Source organism: Panthera onca, chromosome A1 (genome assembly GCF_046562875.1).
Source record: "Panthera onca isolate mPanOnc1 chromosome A1, mPanOnc1 haplotype 2, whole genome shotgun sequence".
Classification (NCBI taxonomy): Eukaryota; Metazoa; Chordata; class Mammalia; order Carnivora; family Felidae; genus Panthera; species Panthera onca.
In genome coordinates this window covers 189855914-189874823 of record NC_138339.1, presented here as the reverse complement: position 1 = coordinate 189874823, position 18910 = coordinate 189855914, and the positions used below count along the sequence as shown (strand labels likewise).

Below are 18910 nucleotides of genomic sequence, written 5' to 3'. Positions count from 1 at the left end.
CAACATGTCCCATCAGAGATGCTTTTTCTGTAAAACAAATCATATCCTTCCTAATCCTGCCACACCCGCCCATCAGTGATAGGATCAAATGTGGTCTACAGATGTGGTTATTTCCACATAAGGTATTCTCAGAGATTCCCCGTGAACAACAGATGTTTCTGTCTGAAGCTTCTTTGGTACGACAGATACAGCATAATCATGCCACAATAAGAGTGAAGCTCTCTACGATATGTTCAGGTTCTGATGTAGAATTAGCAGAGTAACAAGTCTGTATCAACAAAAGACCGTATCTTTGCGGGACGAAACACTATTCACCAGTCGTAGACTAGTAGACTACAAACAACTATAAACACACCTCCCTACTTTCAAATACAAATAGGATAACAGCGCAAGAAAGGTTGTCTGATCTTTCCTCAGAATAGTTAACTCGTGTAATTTCTAAGCCTGAATATGACAACGTGGGGAGGAGGACTAAGGCATCACAATGTGCGGAGAGCTTGAAGGGGAAACGCCATTTTGCTTCACTGTGCATGTACGTTCGGTCACTGCAGCAGGGTACTGCCCCCTGAAGCTGAACTTATATTTGGCAAAAACACTTCAATAAAAAGTATGATTTTATAGTCTCTTTATCAACTTTCAGACTTCAGAGAGTCTTAGATGTCACCTAGCATACCCACCCAGCGCCCTCCAGTCATGACTTGGGTCTTAGCTGGTGGGCAGCACGGCTCCCTCTAACAGAGAGGCAGCTAAGGATGCACTGAAGTAATTATATCCTGTGTTGTGTTCCTACTCTATGAAAATACTTCCATGAACGAAAGCAGAATTGGACTTCCACAAAGTTCCTCGGGAGCAGCACAAACTGAATCTAGTCTTTCTTTAAAAAGACTGAAAGGCACACTACTCCACCCTGGAAAGGAGCTGTTCCCCTCAGAGCCAAAGTTGGTCCATTCACGCAACCTTTCCTCACGCGATGGCTGTGGAGACTAAGCATCCTGGCCTACCCTCTCTCTGATACACCCACCTCCCAACCTCTGGTTCCTCCACCCACCCTTTCGTGTTTGGGTTTTCTCATTTTCCTTCCTCCCCTCCTTTCTCTTCTCAAACCACATGCTCCCAGATGTCGCATAGATGAACACTACTCATTCTGAATCTTCAATGCAGATTTCTGTTTCCAGCTCAAGTCCTAACTGAACCACATGCACAGATCAGACACGTCTCAATCTCAAAGTGCCAAAGCGGCATCTTTCCTCTGCATCCGCTACCTCAATGAATGGAATTTACACTTTTGAGTCCTAATAAACAAACTTCCCCGTCAATACGCCCTTCCAATAAATCCGTTTCCTAGAACATCCTTGAATTCTCTTCCCTCTTCTCCATCCTCCCCCTGCCACTTTCACTCTGGTCATTGCCATTTCTCGCCCATTTCCCTCACTGTGGCCAGAGCGATCTTCCCAAAACCCAAGCATATCCCATCATCTTAATCACACAAAAGAAACCATATCTAACTAAACTCCCTTTCATGTCATGTAAAAGTACACTTACTGACCATATTTTATAGACAAAAAATATGCACATAAATGGCATCCTTTTTTTTTATTGAAGTATGATTGATATACAATGTTAGATTAGTTTCAGGTGTGCAACATAGTGATTCAATATTTACACACATTACAAAATGATCACGATGATAAGTCTAGTTACCATCTGTCACCATGCAAAATTGTTATAGTACTGACCATATTCTCTATGCTGTACTTTACATCCCTATGACTTATTTATTTTATAACTGGAAGTTTGTACCTCCTAATTTCCTTCACCGATTTTACCCATCCCCCCCACACTCCTCTCCTCTGGCAACCACCAGTTCGTTCTCCATATTTATGAGTCTATTTCTGTTTTGTTTTGTTTGTTCACTTGTTTTGCAAATTCCACGTATAAACACCATACGGTGTTTGTCTTTCTCTGACTTCTTTCACTTAGCGTTAATACCCTCTCTGTCCATCAATGTTGTCACTACATTGTATTCTGTTTAAGAAGAGGTTTGAGTTAAACAAAAGAAACAGTTGTCAGAAAGGAAGAGAGGCAGCTTTACAAAACATTTCCACACAGCTCATCAGTTCTAAGCTGTTAGTTGACGGTAAACATATGGGAGGAAACTACAATATAAGACAGAGATTTAAGAGCCCCATAAAAAAATACCCATATTTTAAATAAGACATTTCCCAGACCCTCATACCTGGGTAAAATCAAAGGACATGCTCTGAGATGCCTTTCAGTTTTTAAGAAAGAAGTTAATCTTCCATTTCCCCCATCAATAACTCTGTGGTACTTTTACACCTGTCCACTCACACACATTACAGGGGGGTTCAGATCGAGTTCTCTAGCAGGGATAAATGCTCTGGGTTGAAGAGTTTGAAAGGATTGTGATTCAATCACAGAAACAGAAAACTACCTTACATCCTCTTCATGAGGAAGGTTAACTTCTGTATTGTATGAATTGCCCATCATGAAGAGCATCACATGAGAAATGAAAGTGGATTCTGTTAACAGAATTAAACACAAAGCAGAGTGATTTAATTATACATTCGTAGGCTCCTCAAATTGGCTCTGTCTTTTCTTGGCTCTTCCAGTTTTCAATAAATACACACTAAGAGTCACAACTTTGGAGTTTCTTGACAATTCCCAAACAAAATATTTAGATTCATTCATTTCTCTAAATTTATTTAGAGAAAAATGTTTAAAGGATGATGATGGACTGGACCTAGCCACATTCCAGGTAAGCAGGATATCTCAAATTTTCAAATTCACTTACTTATTTTTGACAAAATCCACAGTATATTCTCATTTACAGTAGTGTAAAATTAGAGGAAAAGTTCTTTTTTAGTATTGGTATTTGACCTTGAAGGTTAATAAACTCTCTAAAAACAAAAACAAGGGCGCCCGGGTGGCTCAGTTGGTTAAGCGTCTGACCTTGGCTCAGGTCATGATCTCCCAGTCCGTGAGTTCAAGCCCTGTGTCGGGCTCTGTGCTGACAGCTCAGAGCCTGGAGCCTGCTTCAGATTCTGTGTCTCCCTCTCACTCTCTCTGCCCCTCCATCACTCTCTCTCTCTCTCTCTCTCTCTCTCTCAATAAATAAACTTTTAAAAAAGCAGAAATATTTTGATTGAGATTTTTATTTTTCATTGTCCTTCCATGCTTTGGAATCTTATCAAGATCCTGTTATAAATCTGCAAACTCACAGGTGTTGCCAGCAGCCCCTTAGATAAGTTGATCTTTGCTAAGCATAATTTTAAAGAATCGTTTTTAAAATGGGCCCATTAGCAGATCTTATTTGAATTCAATTTTCATAGTTCTGTTAATAATCAGAACACATGCTTTGGTTACCATATCTCAAGCTCTTCAACCTCCCCAGAGACTCGTAAGGGTGGATACATTTATGGCCAAGTCACTACCCTGCCTGACTACCCAAACAAGATGATTTGGGCCAAAAGCATATAGAAGAATGAGGTTTGGTTCTCTTTCAAAAAAGGAAAATTAATCGCTATACTTTTTGTTCTAATTATGGGCATAACATGATTTCTTTTTATCCTCACCAGGAACTTGGAGACTATTTCAGATGCGACAGAAAACTTGAAGAAAAAAAAAATGCAATAGGAGAGCCATTCTGAAACATGACATTAGTACAACGTCAATTCCCTACCTAAATGCAACCAAAAAGATGAGGACAATATCTTTCTACAGTGGATAAAAATAAATAAATAAAACTTGTGAGTGAAAAGGAAAGCACTCTGAGAAGATGCATTTACAGAGGATTAACCTCTGCAAGGCTAATAAGATAGGGAAGGAAATGATAAGGAATTAAGACTGCATTTCTCCCTGCTGAGCCAGAGATAACTGCATCACCGCCAAGAATTTGTGTATGTGTTGCCTTCTATGAAAATCTATAGATATTTTTGCCCTATTTTTATGCATGTAGAATATGAACATTTTAAACACCACAAAACAGCCTTAATTGCAGATATTTTATTTAACTTTAACCTTTTAACAGGATCCATGCTCATTAAGATTTCATCTCTATATTACAGCTCTCCATTTAAGGCCCCTGGTACGTATGTCAATCCATGGCTATCTAGAGCAGTAACTGAAAATGTCAAAAGTGTAATTCTTCATTACAGCAGAAATAGAATTATAAAAATTAGATCTTCCAATTACAAATGACATTTACCACTCCAATCGAGGTTAGCCTTACATGTGGTTGGGGTCAGAGGGCGAAGGAGAATCAGCCTGTACTCCAAAATAACCCCAGCACAGGTCTACCATTGAGGTTTTGTTTCCACCTTTAGTAAATTCTTCCATTATCTTGGTTCTGAGTCATAGTAGCCACAATAATAGCTGTACTTTATTTCAGATTTTCTGTGCACCAAATACTGTGTTCAGCTCTTAACAATTGACCTAAAGGAGTCCTGAAGTCTGGACTAAAATCAGACTCCACATATTTGAACCCTGGCTCTTGGGAAAACTCCCTAACCTTGCTAAACTTCTGTTTTCTCAAGTGTGAAATGGGTTTGATTGTATCTATATCATAAGATTGCTGTAAAAACGATGAGAGAAGATGACCAAGAAAATTAAGGATTTTTCCTAAGATCACACTCAACTAAAGAAATGGAAGAATCCGATTCAAACCTAGTTCTGACAGCTCCAAATTTCCAAGTTCCCATAACTTTCCACTGTATCACACCACCGCTGAGGGTGGCCAGGATGTCATGCAGACAGAAGGTACCGAAGAGGAGCAAGACCAACACGAGCAGTATTTCTATTCCTGAGAGGAAATCCAGACCTGTGAGGTCCTGGGACAACCTAAAGCAGACAGACCCTGTTTGATGCTCAAACTATAGGAACTTCTGTTGGTGACATGTTGTTGGGTTGTACATACCACGGGGGTGGAGGAGTTTCTGACCAACAGTGCCTGACACACCATAGGAAATACACACACACACACACACACACACACACACACACACAGGATTGAGGGTAAATAATGAGTCAACTAATGAACTCTAAGAAATTCTATCTAAGAAAGAGAAATACTCCTTCTTGCAGTGAAACATTTCACATCCCTTTCCCAACCTCAGCACCCTTCAAACACCCGGATACCTACATTTTATGACAGAAGATGAGGGGTACAATTGAAGCTGGGATGAGTTATGGTTCCTCTTGATTGTAAGCTCCATCAAAGTGGGATGATCATCAGTTTTTGTGACCACTGTACTCATACCAGCCAGCACATGCTGAGTTAACACTCAGTCAGTACTTCTTGAATTGAATTGAATTGAATTGAATTGAATTGAATTGAATTGCTACTGTGATCTTCCTCCACAGCACACAGATATTTGACCCTCCTGTTTTGTCTTGAACTCTCAACGTCTAGCAGTATGTAATTTGACATACATTTGGATCCCATCCACATTAAGCATCTGCGAGGCAAAGACCCAAAGCCACACAGATCAGACATAGCAACTCAGGGAAAATGGCAACATCCCACATCAAAGGCATGTGCATTCGTTTAAATGGCTCTGTTTAATATATAAGATAATGCAACTTGAATGGGGAGGTGTGATATTACATGATACTAATCTGGATTTAAATTTTTTTAATGCTTATTTTTATTTTTGAGAGAGACAGAGAGCAGGAGCAGGGGAGGGGCAGAAAGAGAGGGAGACACAGAATCTGAAGCAGGCTCCAGGCTCCCAGCTATCAGCACAGAGCCTGATGCGAGGCTTGAATCATGAACCTGAGATCACAACCTAAGCCAAAGTCGGACACTTAACCGACTGAGCCACGTAGGCACGCCGATACTAATCTGGATTTAAGATAGACTTTCCTCCTTCATGAAATCCAGAAAGAGTCTCACAGTGGTTTTTTCTTTGTAAGACATCACAGTCATCTGAAGACTTGACTGGGACAAAGGATTCATTTTCAAGGTGGTTTACTCACAAGTTGGTTCTCTTTGTAAGGTTCAGTTTCTCCCTAAAGAGACCTCTCCAGAGGCTGCAGCCCCCTTATCATGGTGCCTGGCTTCCTCTGGCTTTTTGTGGTCCAAAGAGCAAGGTGGGAGCTGTGATCTTGTATGACCTAGCCCCAAAGCCACATGCCATCACTTTGCATCTTTGATACCATTTGGCAGGTTACCTACCACAGCTTTTCTCCCTAAAGTTAAGTTGAGGAAGCCAAAATCACATTGTTCATACGGCTATATAATTTCTGTAAAGCTTTTCAGAAATACACGTCAAAAACCTTAACAATGTTTATATTCTTTGACGGAATAATTCCCCCTCTCAGAATCCATCCCAAAGAAATAGTCACAAATGCCAAGAAACACTTGTATTATGAGAGAAAAAGGGTTTTGTTGTTGTTGTTGTTTTATAAATACATAAAAGTTATAAATAAAAGACCCAGAATAACAAAATGGTTAACTAAATTCAGGTGCATCCCTTGATGCTAAGATTCACCTTTTCCCGCATTTTCACATCTCTGAACTTGGAATATGTCTTAGAGTAGTTAGCACCTTATTATCCCCAGCAGACACGCAGTAGGCAAAGAGTAGCTGTCAGTGCCATGAACTTGGTCACAGATGTTCATCTTCTCATTACCTCAGCTGAATCATGTACTTTGTTGGTACCACACACGTTGATTTCACTGCTACTTAAAACATCTTCCAAGTAACACTTCGATTCAGCACTGAGATGAAAAGTTTTGTGTACACAAAAAGGCATGTAAACAGAAGGGCAGGGGTCAGGTTTTTTATTAATGAGGCAAATATTCATCACAGGAGGAATGATCACTATTCCAGATTTTGTTCCAAAGCAAGCAAATCATGTAGGTACTTAATAAAACATAGGTAGACGAAACTGTGTTACATTTTGTTTTGTGAGGCATGCACTGTGTATGTATCTTTCATATGCCACACAACGCAACTGAAGGCAAAAGAACTGCCAAATCCCTGGATGAGATCAAAGAAATATTAAAGCTTTAAAAGGCTGGTGTGACCAACAAATGTTTCATGTAAGGCGATCATTAAGGATTTGTGTCACAGCTTAATTCCAAACAATTTGGGGGCGTCTGGGTGGTTCAGTTGGTTAAGCGTCCAACTCTTGACTTAGGCTCAGATCACGATCTCACGGTTCATGAGACCGAGCACCGTATCAGGCTATGCACTGAGTGTGGAGCCTACTTAGAATTCTCTCTCTCCTTCTCTCTCTGTCCCTCCCCCATTTACTCTCTCTCTCTCTCTCTCTCTCTCTCAAAATAAATAAACATTTTTAAAAATAATGATGATATTTACAAATATTAAAAACAGAGATGGAACTGTACCCTCCCAGCACTTATAACTTCCTTTGTAACCCGTTGCTGCTATCTACCTAAACCTTTTTTTTAATCCGTTTGTATTTCATATCTTTCTTCTTCTGTGAGAAGTACATTCTCTAGATTCACAAGCTTCAAGTTCTCCCTCCTGCATGGTGCTGCTGGATCAGGCCAGTGCATGTCAACGCAACCTATATTCTTCACACTTTTGTGATCTGTAATAAACCTTTTGCAGGCTTTGCTATTCCAGCCACAAATGCTGGTTTATTAGTTTTTTTCTCCAAATATTGAAACTCTTTCAGAAAACTTAAGGACTTTTCCAGTACTTAATCATTATTCTGACCTCCCCACCCTAAGCCATTCTGAGAGCAGATCTACAGCAGGCCAAGTATATGCCCAACTTATTTATCCAGTTGTGACATCTTTCCATGTTTTTCCTATATGACAGAAACTAAGAGGAATAAAAGAGGAAATACATCTTTTCCTGGGCATTTGAGTGATCAAAGGGCCTTTTACCTGGCATAGTTTGCAACCATGGGCTTTTGGATAGTAACTTTAACTTAATTTAATCTTTCTCTCTGCCTTGGATCTTTCTAAGTTTTATTGCATTTGCAAAATCCAGCTCTTTCTTCTTTTCTCCCTCTCACTCTTCTTCTACAGCCAAAACAAATTGTGATCAATTGCCAGAGGCAATCTTGGATCGCAAACAGGAAGCAGGATGGATCCCCACTTGCCATGTTTGGGCTCTTCATCATCAACGCTGACAGAAGACTTTCCCCAAAGCAGCATATCCTTTTGTCTCTGCAGTTAGCAAGTTTCCACCCTTGTGCCTCATACATTCTTCTGTCACTTACCAAATCTGATGTGGCCCCGCTGCAGATGTGGTAAGGGTATCAGAGTATCACCCATCAATTCTACCGTCAAGGCGACCATGCCCCAAACTACGCTCTCCCACTGGCACCACCGATCAGCCAAGTCCCTAAATCCAAAGTTACTTCCAGAAGTTGTTTCCATTTACTTTCTTCTACAGGTAAATTCATCTGACGGTATAATTTCAACCCATTTAGGCATTTAACCTGCAGCCCATAAGCATGTTCGACTGCCTGTCTGTGTCCTACTCCCATCCCCAACTAGTTCAAATAATAAATACATAAAATCGGGCTTTCATGCTACACATTTACTCCTAATAATAACTATGTCTGAATTGGTCTGAGATTGAAGTTCAAGACTTATTTTGCTGGAGCTAGACTTTTCCCAGAGACTTGGACACAGAGGCACAGCGGAGTAAGACAAGATGCAGGGGCACCACAGTAATAGAGAGCTCATTTCAAATCAGAGACATAGCACATCTGCTTGGTGCAGGGAGAGGCTCATCCAGGACACAGATTTGGGGGAGGAGGCAGAAGGGTCTGCTAGAAGTGTCTCGTCACCATTACATTAAGACCTAGACTTTGTAAAGTCAGAATTTGCCAAAAATAGTCATAGAAGGATATATTTCATTGCTCTGTCATGTGTGAGATGTTCATTAGCATTTCATGCAGGTAGGCAGAAAATTTCTGGAGAAGCGGAGAAATCACATTCCCAGCTCATTCCCCACGAAGCACTGCAAATTTGGCATTTCTGCGCAGGAGGAAACCATACCCTGCTGGCAACAGACTCATCATCAACCCAACTCACAATGAAAACACAAAGAAAGCAAAACACCCCTGCATCTTTATTGCTCTCAGTACCTGGTGAGTATTTATCAGACTCAGGAACATTTCCTGGAATCATTACATCAAGTCTCTTTTCACCTGAAGTACCATGCTCCCTACCTGAATTCCGTTCAAGTCATTGGAACAGAGGTATAATTAGCTTCTTTAATGATCAACATACCAGGAATCTGAAAAAGTGGGGAAGGAGAGGAGGAATGGCCTTATTGTGGCCAGAGCCCCGGCGGGGAGGCTGGGTGTCATCTGTGCCTCGGCCCCATTCGCTCCACCCTTTTCCAGAGTGGGGTCCTCTCTAACCTAACAGGCTAAGCTGCCACCCAGCACCAAGTGATAAACAGCCTTGATGCTGAATTTGACTTGCACCTTTGAGGTTATGTTGGTGCTCCTTGCTCTGCAAGTCTCTCGATTATCTATGGCAACACAGAACTGATGAAGTGCATGAAGGCCAGCACTTCAAATATTTGACCTCACTTTCCATCATACCTTTTAGCAGAACTGATTAACAAGGAACAAAGTGGGCAGTTTTAAACTTTACCTCTTCCTCCTTTAATGGCCTTGCTTCTGGTGGAAGAGTAATAAACAGCGGCGATCTAAAGGCCGTGTGTCCAAGGGGACAGGCTGGATAATCAACGTCTGAATTCTGAGGAGTCCGTTATGCACCTGCACCCACCCGGAAGGGGAAGGCTTTGTCTCTTCGCGGCCTGGAAGGGCCAGTCTGTGGCCTGAACAGTGCTTTGCATTACAAATTTATGCCAATAGAGAGGACAAAATAAAAAACTATTACACTGTCTTAAGTGCATGTCTTTGAATTGACTTTCTGTCACCTGCCTCTCAGCGACCTCATGTTGCTGCTGGCAGAAGACTGACTGCCACTGTCACTGTCCCCTCCACGCTGACATCTCAGATCATTGCACCAAACCTCACCACCCTGTCTTTTAATTCTGTGTCAGGATTTATTCTGCCTCATCCAGTCCTAACAGTTCATCACTGAAAACAATAAAAATCAAAACGAACGACCCGAGAATATTAGTTAGTTATCTAAAAACCAAGTTTTTTACAGAACATTCAGTGACATGGGGAAATGCTCATATATAATGTTAAGTGAAAAAACCAGGAGACAAAATTATGTATATGCAACACGATCTGATTTGATTATATGTATATGCATGTGTGTATAATTCCACAATATTAATCTATTTTTTAAGTGTTGGTTTATTTATTTTTATTTTTTATTTTTAAATGTTTATTTATTTTTGAGAGAGCACGAGCAGGGGAGGGGCAGAGAGAGAGGGAGACAGAAGATCCAAAGTGGGCTCTGAGCTCAAACCGGAACCGTGAGATCATGACCTGAGCTAAAGTCGAACACTCAACGACTGAGCCGCCCAGGCGTCCCCACAATATTAATCTTGATCATTTCTTGACAATGTCGTTAAAAGCAATTTTAATTTCCTTCCTTATGCTTTCAAAACTTTACTAAATTGTGCATGTATTATTTTTATAGGCAGAAAGAAAATAATCTTTTCAAACTGCTCTGCAGATGTAAACTATTCCTCAGCTTAACCCTGTATTTTTATTGTTGATTCATACTATATTCTACTGCACTAACTTCACAACCCCATCAGCTGGATTCCCAAAGTTCCACCCGCATGGCTCAACTCTGTAGCATCCAGAATGCACATGAAGCAAGCAGCTGACTTATGGGTGACTTCTCAAGACGTCATGTGTCAGGAAGCAGAATGAGCCAGAAGAACTGGCTTCTAGTCCCCATCCTTCCCCTAATAGTAATGCAAGGATCTTGGAAATCCCTCTGAGCCAACTTCTCCCATATATGAACTGAAAGGTTGAGCTGGATGACCCAAGGGCCCATCTTGCTTGAAATTTCTGCTTTTCATGAGCTGCCGACCTAACTGCAGCAGAAGGTTCCAGTCACTATGAGTGTGAGGTTACTGCAAAGAAGCTCATGAGGCAAATGATTCTCATTCAACAGGAAGTGGTGAAAGCCAAGAGTCATAAATATCCAAATATATGTGCTGTTTTATCTCAGAACAAATCTCTCAGGCAAAACAAATCTATTTTGCCTGAGAATCATTTGCCTCAAGAGCAAAACTTTGCAGTAACCTCACACTCATGGTGACTATTTACATTTACAGATGTAAATACAGCCCAAATATCTACAGTAGTGAAAATGGAGGGTGAAGGAGGGGTTCAGAAAAGAGATCAGTAAGGCAGTCTTTCAGAAACATCAAATTATATAATGTCCCAAACATAGACAAGGAGTTCACTGCACACCCAAAATTTAAGTATAATAAAGTCTGAATTCACCTGAATCATTAAGTGACTCAAGGATAAATACCAGGAATGATTACAATAACCTGAATCTGGACATTTAGCCATAGAAAATATAACCTTTAACTTGGATGAGATTACTGACATGTTAATTTCTTTTTTTTTTATGTTAGTTAATTTCTTAAAATTATGCAAGTCATACATAAATTCATTGTAATATAAAATTCAAACAACATAGATGAACACAGGATAAGAACATGAAAGTTCCCCTCTGGTCTTACCTTCTGGCATCCCACATCTCTGCCCACAGACGACCTACATTGTAGACCCTTTTTGTTTTAAATGTGCATATCTTCACACGGTTCCTACCTATCTCTCCCAAAGCACTACAAGAATATCTATAAATATCAGATGTCTTTGTTCTGTCACATTTAACCAAAAACTTGACAAATTTCTTATTAAAATGAAATCATTCCTTTTCAAAGAAGAATCCATTCTTTGGATTCTACAATGGATTCTAGCCATTTTTCCCTATCTGTTAATCTTCCTATCTGTAAAATAACAAACAAATCAACACGGATATTAAAGGAAGAAATGCTACTGGGACAGCAAAAACAGCACAGAAGCCTCTCTGTGTGCACAGCTTCTGACCTCCCAGACACAGACATATGCAGACCTTCACTAGCTCAGACTCTTGAAGCTCCGAAGATGCCCCCAGCTTAGTTACCATCTGAAAACACATCCAGTCTGTGGGAGCTTCTGGAAAACAGTATCACAGCCCTTCCTTCTCCACCCTTCCTCTCAGTCTCAACTCTTCCTTCTCTGCAAAACTACTCCCAGGCAGAGCTGCAGTACAAGAAAAATCAGGTATTCTGGAGGAGCGAGAAGCCCAGAGATGCCTCTCAGATTAGAGATCAGTCCCGAAGCTCTCATTATTTAAATGCTGACATGGAAAATGTATTACTGGAAGCCCAAGTTTGTGGAAAATCTGAAACTCGATGAAGGTTTTTTAGCGATCGCTTATGTGTGGAGACAATAGAAAATGAAATAATTTAAAAAATGAAATATAGTTAACCAAACAGCACACATCCAAAACATTATTGAGCTCAGAGAAGGGAAATGATGGAAATGATGCTTTTTTCTTAACACAGAGGAAATATGCTGTATCTACTAATAAGAAATATTTTTTGAGTGCTTACTATCCTAAGCATTTTACATAAGTTAAACACTTTAATTTCACAACAAACCTACAGGAAAGTATTATTATCATCTCCATTTTAAAGATGAGGAAACTAAAGAACAGAGAGCTAGTAAGCTTCATCTCCAGGATCTGGGCTCTCCCTCCCAGTAGTAAAATGGCTGCAGCAGTGTCAGCCCTCACATCTCCTCCCTATACCATCCAGAGGAAGAGAAGGTCTCTTCTAGAATTCACACTCTCATTGGCCTGATGGTGTCACATGCTCTTCCCATGTGGACAGGGAGACTGGGATATGCCAATGAGACTAAGCCTAACAGAGCCACCTGAATAGGTAACTGGAGGCAGGGTCAATGTCACCGAAACTTCCTGGCTGAAAATGGAGGTAGTAGGAAAAGAGAGATAATGGATCCTGGAGAAGTGGCCTTCTCTGAAATGTCTACCATAGTATTCATCAACCAGAAAAAGCAGCACAGAAAATTTCTCCAATGGTACCATTATAAACATCCTCCAACTTGAAACTATTAACTCTTATTGGCACTATTTGTTCTGGAACAGTATGTCCTCCAGCAATTACTTTTTAAACAAAAGTCAAATTTTTATTCTATCCTTTGTTCCCCAGAATCAGTTTCTCCCAGAGACAAAGGTAGATTTGTAACACATGCTGGGCACTCTCAGGAACATAGGCGATAATACTTTATCAGAAAATTTGATAGTGCAGAACCAGGACTACCTTATACCTTTCGATTAGAGGAAAAGGATGATTTCAAATAAGAAGATTCTTTCTACCTAGTCGTCTTTTATGCATGTGTTATTTCACCCCTGAGTTAAGGAGTTAGTGCTTTGCTTACACACAAGCAAAACACACAACTGAAATCAAGAACTGTATGAGTCCTTATGAAGTACTCAGAACTATCTCTGCTTTTATTCTAAACAGATAATTAGCTACCCAATTTCAAAGATGTTCTCAAATGAAGATGCCACCGTGTTCCTCGGGAACACATTTTAAAGTTTAATGATCTTTACTATCAGCAGGACGCCCGTATTGAAACTACCATTGAATTCAATTTAATACAATGAATATTTGTTGACTATGGAGTACCTACTACGTGACCATCCTGAGGCTCCCACCCGTGTCTCAGCAGAAAACATCCTCCCCATTAGCCTTCACAAACCAGAAGACCAGGGCCAGTTGTCCACAAGTTAATCAACATATACGCATTTGAGTGCTAGGAAAAGTGACATGCAAACAAGCGTAAACATTGTCTTCAACCTCACCTCCCCAGGATACTTGTTTGCATTTCATTTTCCCGGTCCTCATGTTTCCATGGCTTTCCTCTGAACCTCCTGCTGGTTTTCCACTGCTGTGATAAATAGATATCTCACAATTGAACTCGGAAGCAACCAAATGGATCCTAGGAAAAAAAAACAGTGGCTTATTTGGGGAAACAGATTCCCAACCACAACCCTTTTACATTAAGTTGTGCTTAAATGCAAAAGAAAAATAAATACAAAACACTGAAAGAGTAAACATAACAGATATCAACTAATAATCCAGGGAGCAACACTCCATATCATTAGTACCAGGCATGACTAATCTGATAAAGCCCTCAGCTCACACCAGCTGTCCATAATCAGAATAGACTAGCAACCATTCCCAGGCCTACAGTGGGCACACAAGCTGCTGAGAAGGGCTGATTCTATCAAAGCCTAAGCAGCTCCAAAGTTCATTCGGTTCTGCTCCTGGACAAGCTTCAAAACCATTTTAGACCTCTCCAAGGGGCGGTAAAGCTCCAGAGCAGGTGTATTAGGGAGTGATTGAAGTCATCTCATTTAATGCGAGAATCCCTTTACAACCATGGCCAGCCATTGATCCAGCACGGCGGAGCAGGGCAGGGCCACGCCTGTGACCTTGGCCATGTTCCCAGTACTGGGAAGCCGTCCCCACCACAGTGTGTCCAACTCTCCTTCCAGTGACAGGGCTTCAAACAGAGGAAGACCGCTCTCATGGGCCCTAAGTCACAGCTCCCGCTGTCTTCTTCATAGAATATCTGACAGCCTGCATACAGTTTGCATCTCTCTCTCCTTGTCACTTTGCTTAAGCAAGTTCTGTGATACAAAATCTAGACTTTTTGCAAAAACTTACCTACTTCCTTTTCTGTCATATTCCTTGTGTGAAAGGTGTTTATATTTACTTTGTACTCACTCCGAGTTGAACGAGTGCACCAGTATACATCATAAGAAGTCTTTAACCTGAGGATGCCCTTTTTGTCATGAATCAACATTTATGCTGCTTTGTGCCTATTTAAACTATGCTCTGCCCGTTTCCTCTGCCTTTGAGTCTCTCTATATTTCGTCTTCTCCACTCAGCCCTTCTTGCCCTGTGGATTAAGGTCAGGTAGCGAATGCCTCTCTTCTACATCATCTAATTGATCGTGCTGGTGTGACATTTCAATCTCTGCTTCATCAGGAGAAGCAGCTTCATGTGACATGGCAATGCTGTGGGGGAAAAAACAGAAATAGAGAAAGCCTATTAACCTTCAGAAAATGATAGTACATTTTGTGCTTCTTTAACCACCTGATTATTTTCTAAGCAGTAAAACCTTCAATTCATTAAGCCTTAGGTGGGTAAGTGATGCTTTATCCAACAGAGAACATGAGATACCACTTTTAAGTGATTTTCTGACATTCACACACACTGGGAGAGATTGGACCGATGACCAACTATGAAAACCACAGACCTGAGTTCCCAACACTGAGGTGCTCTGTCTACACGTTTCTACATTGACATTTACGCAAAGAACAGCAACGTGTAACTCCAAAAGGCAAAATTCAGACCTCATCTGAAAGACCTGGGATTATAACCCAAAGTACCCAATATAGACACAGTTTCTACTGTGTGTGGCAGCTTTACTTAACTCACTTATCCTTACAAACATCCTGTCAACATCTGGAAGATGGGCTCCATTTTACAGGTGAGATCCTTGAGGTGTGGACACCTGTGACTTGTTGAAGCTTACGTGTACAATGGAACTAAATTAAAAACAAACCAGTCACTGAATCAGCATAACACATCAAGTGTTTCTCATAATCCCTCCTCTCTGAGATCTAATATTACAAAATGAACTTCTGCTTTTACCTACCCGAGATTTTGACAAGCAATTAAAAGCAATAATCACGGGGCAGGCTGGGTGGCTCAGCGGGTTAAGCATCCGACATCCGACGTCAGCTCATGATCTCGTGGTTCAGGACTTCGAGCCCTGCGTCAGACTCTGTGCTGACAGCTCGGAGCCTGGAGCCTGCTTCGGAGTCTGTGTCTCCCTCTCTCCCTGGCCCTCCCCTACTTACACTCTGTCTCTGACTCTCTCAAAAATTAAACATTTTTTAAAAAAAATTTTTAAAAAGAAAAAAGAAAAGAAAAGAAACAGGAGAATAAGGATTCCAAGAAGGCTGCCAACATATGCTCTGAAGGATATGTCATGAGGACACTGCCTTGCAGCCAACCCTGACCTGGGCCTCAGTGGCTTGAGGGCAAGAGAGAAGCCATCATGTTCTGCTTTTCACGCAGGAACACACCACAGGGCTGTCGTAGCATCTGCTGGTGGCCACCGGTCCGGCTGCTGCTTGCTGCAGAGACCTGACTCCAAAGACCTCTCTCCACTGCGAATATAGGACCATCCGAAATATGGAAGCCCTAAGACAGTATCCAATTTTCCAGTATCTCTGGGTTGAGGTATGAAAGCCCATTCTTTTAAAAATGTTCCAGGGAGAGGGAGAGACATTTTTTTTTTTCTTTCTGGTTTTCTGAGAGGATTGAGAAGTTTCCCTCTGAAATTTTTGTCAAAAAAAAAAGAAGAAGAAGAAGAGGAAATCCTTGGGTTGGGGATGCTATTGTCCTTCTGAAATTCTGTGGGTAGTTTCGAACCTTCACACCACTTGCTCCCGTATTGATCACATGAACATCGTGAACCTTTTTTAGGTAATCAAGCACAGAACAATTTTCTAATCTCTGCTTTGCCATTTTCTTTATAATTGTAGGCTAGTGACATATGTTCTCTCATCTGTAAAATGGTGATAATATTAGCCTACTCCAGGGAGATTTTGTGAGAATCATAGAAGAAAAGCCTTTAAACCCAGTTATAGCAACCACCCCCATAGACAAAAGTTGCTAAGGGATTGGGGAGGGGTGGGAGGGAGCACAGAGGGAGTAGGATGATAGGAGGAAACTCCGAGAAAGCAGCCCAGCCCACTTCTCCCCCAGTGATAGCATCCCAGCTTATTTTCCCCTAATACAAACTCTCTTTTACGATCTCGGTCTTCTGACCCAGCAGTTTCTCCATCAGACCTCCTCCAGGTCCCAGAGACTATTATTTCCACATTAAGTACCCTTGTTTAAGATTTTGTTTGAGATTCTCACATTTCTATATATGCCTTGCTGCTTTCCAGACTACACAAAATATGCTAATGCCACGGTTAAAGATCCTTTCATTAAGAAAATTATAGTAATGTGGAATCTGTTGATTTTTCACCTTGGACATCAATTATATTACTGTCCATTTCCTGTTTTAGTTTTACAATGGTTGACAAGCTCCTAAGCCCCATATCAGTAGTAAAGGCAAAGCTGGTCTACAGGGCTGACCATCTGGTAATTCTTATACAGCCAGCCAGCCTCAGAAGTAAAAGTATTATCCAACATTGGAGAGCTAAGGAAAACAAAACAAACAAACCTCTGAACCCCAATATGGCAGAATTTTGAAAAAATAAAACCATACCTTGGTTGGATCTTTTTTTTAATGTTTATTTATTTTTGAGACAGAGAGAGACAGAAGCGCAGAGAATCCGAAGCAGGCTCCAGGCTCTGACCTGTCAGCACAGAGCCCATCGCAGGGCTCAAACCCACAAACCATGAGATCGTGACCTGAGCCAAAGTCGGACACTTAACCGACTGAGCCACCCAGGCACCCCTTGGTTGGATTTAAAAGGAAATTACCTAGGGGAGCCTGAGTGGCTCAGTTAATTAAGTGTCCGACTCCATTCACCTCAGGTCATGATCTCACGGTTCCTGAGATCAAGCCCAGGTTCCTGAGATCAAGCCCAGTGTTAGGCCCCACCCGGAGAGTTTGGAGCCTGCTTAGGATTTTTCTCTCCTCTCTCTCTCTCTCTCTCTCTCTCTCTCTCTCTCTCTCTGCCTTTCCCCCTGCTGTGCACACACACTCTCTTTCTCTCTCTCTCTCTTAAAATAAATAAACATTTTTAAAAAGAAAAAGAAAAAAATGAAAAGAAATCACCTAAAGAAAAGAATATTTCTTTCGGTCCACTCAAATTCATAACATCTAACTCTACTGAAAGCACTTAGTTTGCAGTGAATGTGTATCAGTGATTATAGGTCAAGCCATTAACAGAAACTCAGGATTCAAATGTAACAACTTAGAATTTGCCTTTTTTTTTTTTTTTTACCATAAATGTCAGTGTTCTCATAGAAACAAAAACAGAAGACAAAACAAACGTCAGGGTTTTCAAATTATTGGAATATGTTTTAATAGAAATCACTCTAAAAAAGTTAACTGTATTTGTATATGAATTGAATGTGTATTAGGGGAAGGTAACTGTATTTGTATATGAATTTAATGTGATTACCCCACTTTTTAATTAAATTTTAGTATCTATGGTGAATTTGATCAAGATTTTTAACCATAAATATAGCTAAATAACAACTATTTCTAGAAACAAACCCAAGACAAAAGATATACTCCTCAAGTACAAAATCTGATAATTTTTTAGTTTAGCTTCGCAAGCCTCAAAAAATGACCTAGACTGGATAATTATATATTCATTCCCCTCTTCCTTTCCAACTACCTACCTGCCTTGTGTCACAAGCCAGACTCTTCTACACTTGTGACCCTTTTCCTTTCAAAAGACCGGTGGTCCTACAGCAATTTCAACCCCTCCCTCTCTCTGCATTTCCATCCACCTTTTCAACAAGTATCAAATTATTGATCTGTTCATCTCTAAGTCACCATTGAGGCACCCCATAAATCAACAGATGTGCTTTTGATTCAATACATTACCCTCTCTCCTTCTCTGCTAGACGTATAAAAGAAATCATTCAGATTAGGGAAATTATTTCCAGAAGAGAATCATCAAAACGGTGTTTCACAGCATTCAAAATCCACATCAGGTCTGTAAAACTTTGGTTGTAAAGTATTGGTTAAGTGCTACCATTGCAAGATACTATTTGAAAGTAGCATAGGCCTATGTATATACACAAATGCATATAATATGTGTATTATAATATAATATGCATTATTTGCATATGCATATATAATAACTTAAATGTAAAGACACAAATATAAAC

The 18910-nt window shown here is 40.6% G+C and overlaps 1 protein-coding gene across 8 annotated transcripts in view; it reads right to left on the bottom strand.

Moving 5' to 3' along the window:
- The window catches only part of LOC132681968 (uncharacterized), a 142355-nt gene that overhangs the window by 110860 nt on the left and 12585 nt on the right, over positions 1–18910 (bottom strand). For all 8 annotated transcript variants that reach the window (XR_009611355.3, XM_078432649.2, XM_078432655.2 and 5 more), the window contains 2 exons: positions 14702–15054; positions 13834–13970 (listed from right to left, as the gene is read on the bottom strand). Coding sequence is in view for 7 of the 8 variants with exons in the window: in XM_078432649.2 (XP_078288775.1) it covers positions 14922–15054 (133 nt within the window). In the remaining variant the exon portion in view is untranslated. The remainder of the gene's footprint in view (positions 1–13833; positions 13971–14701; positions 15055–18910) is intronic.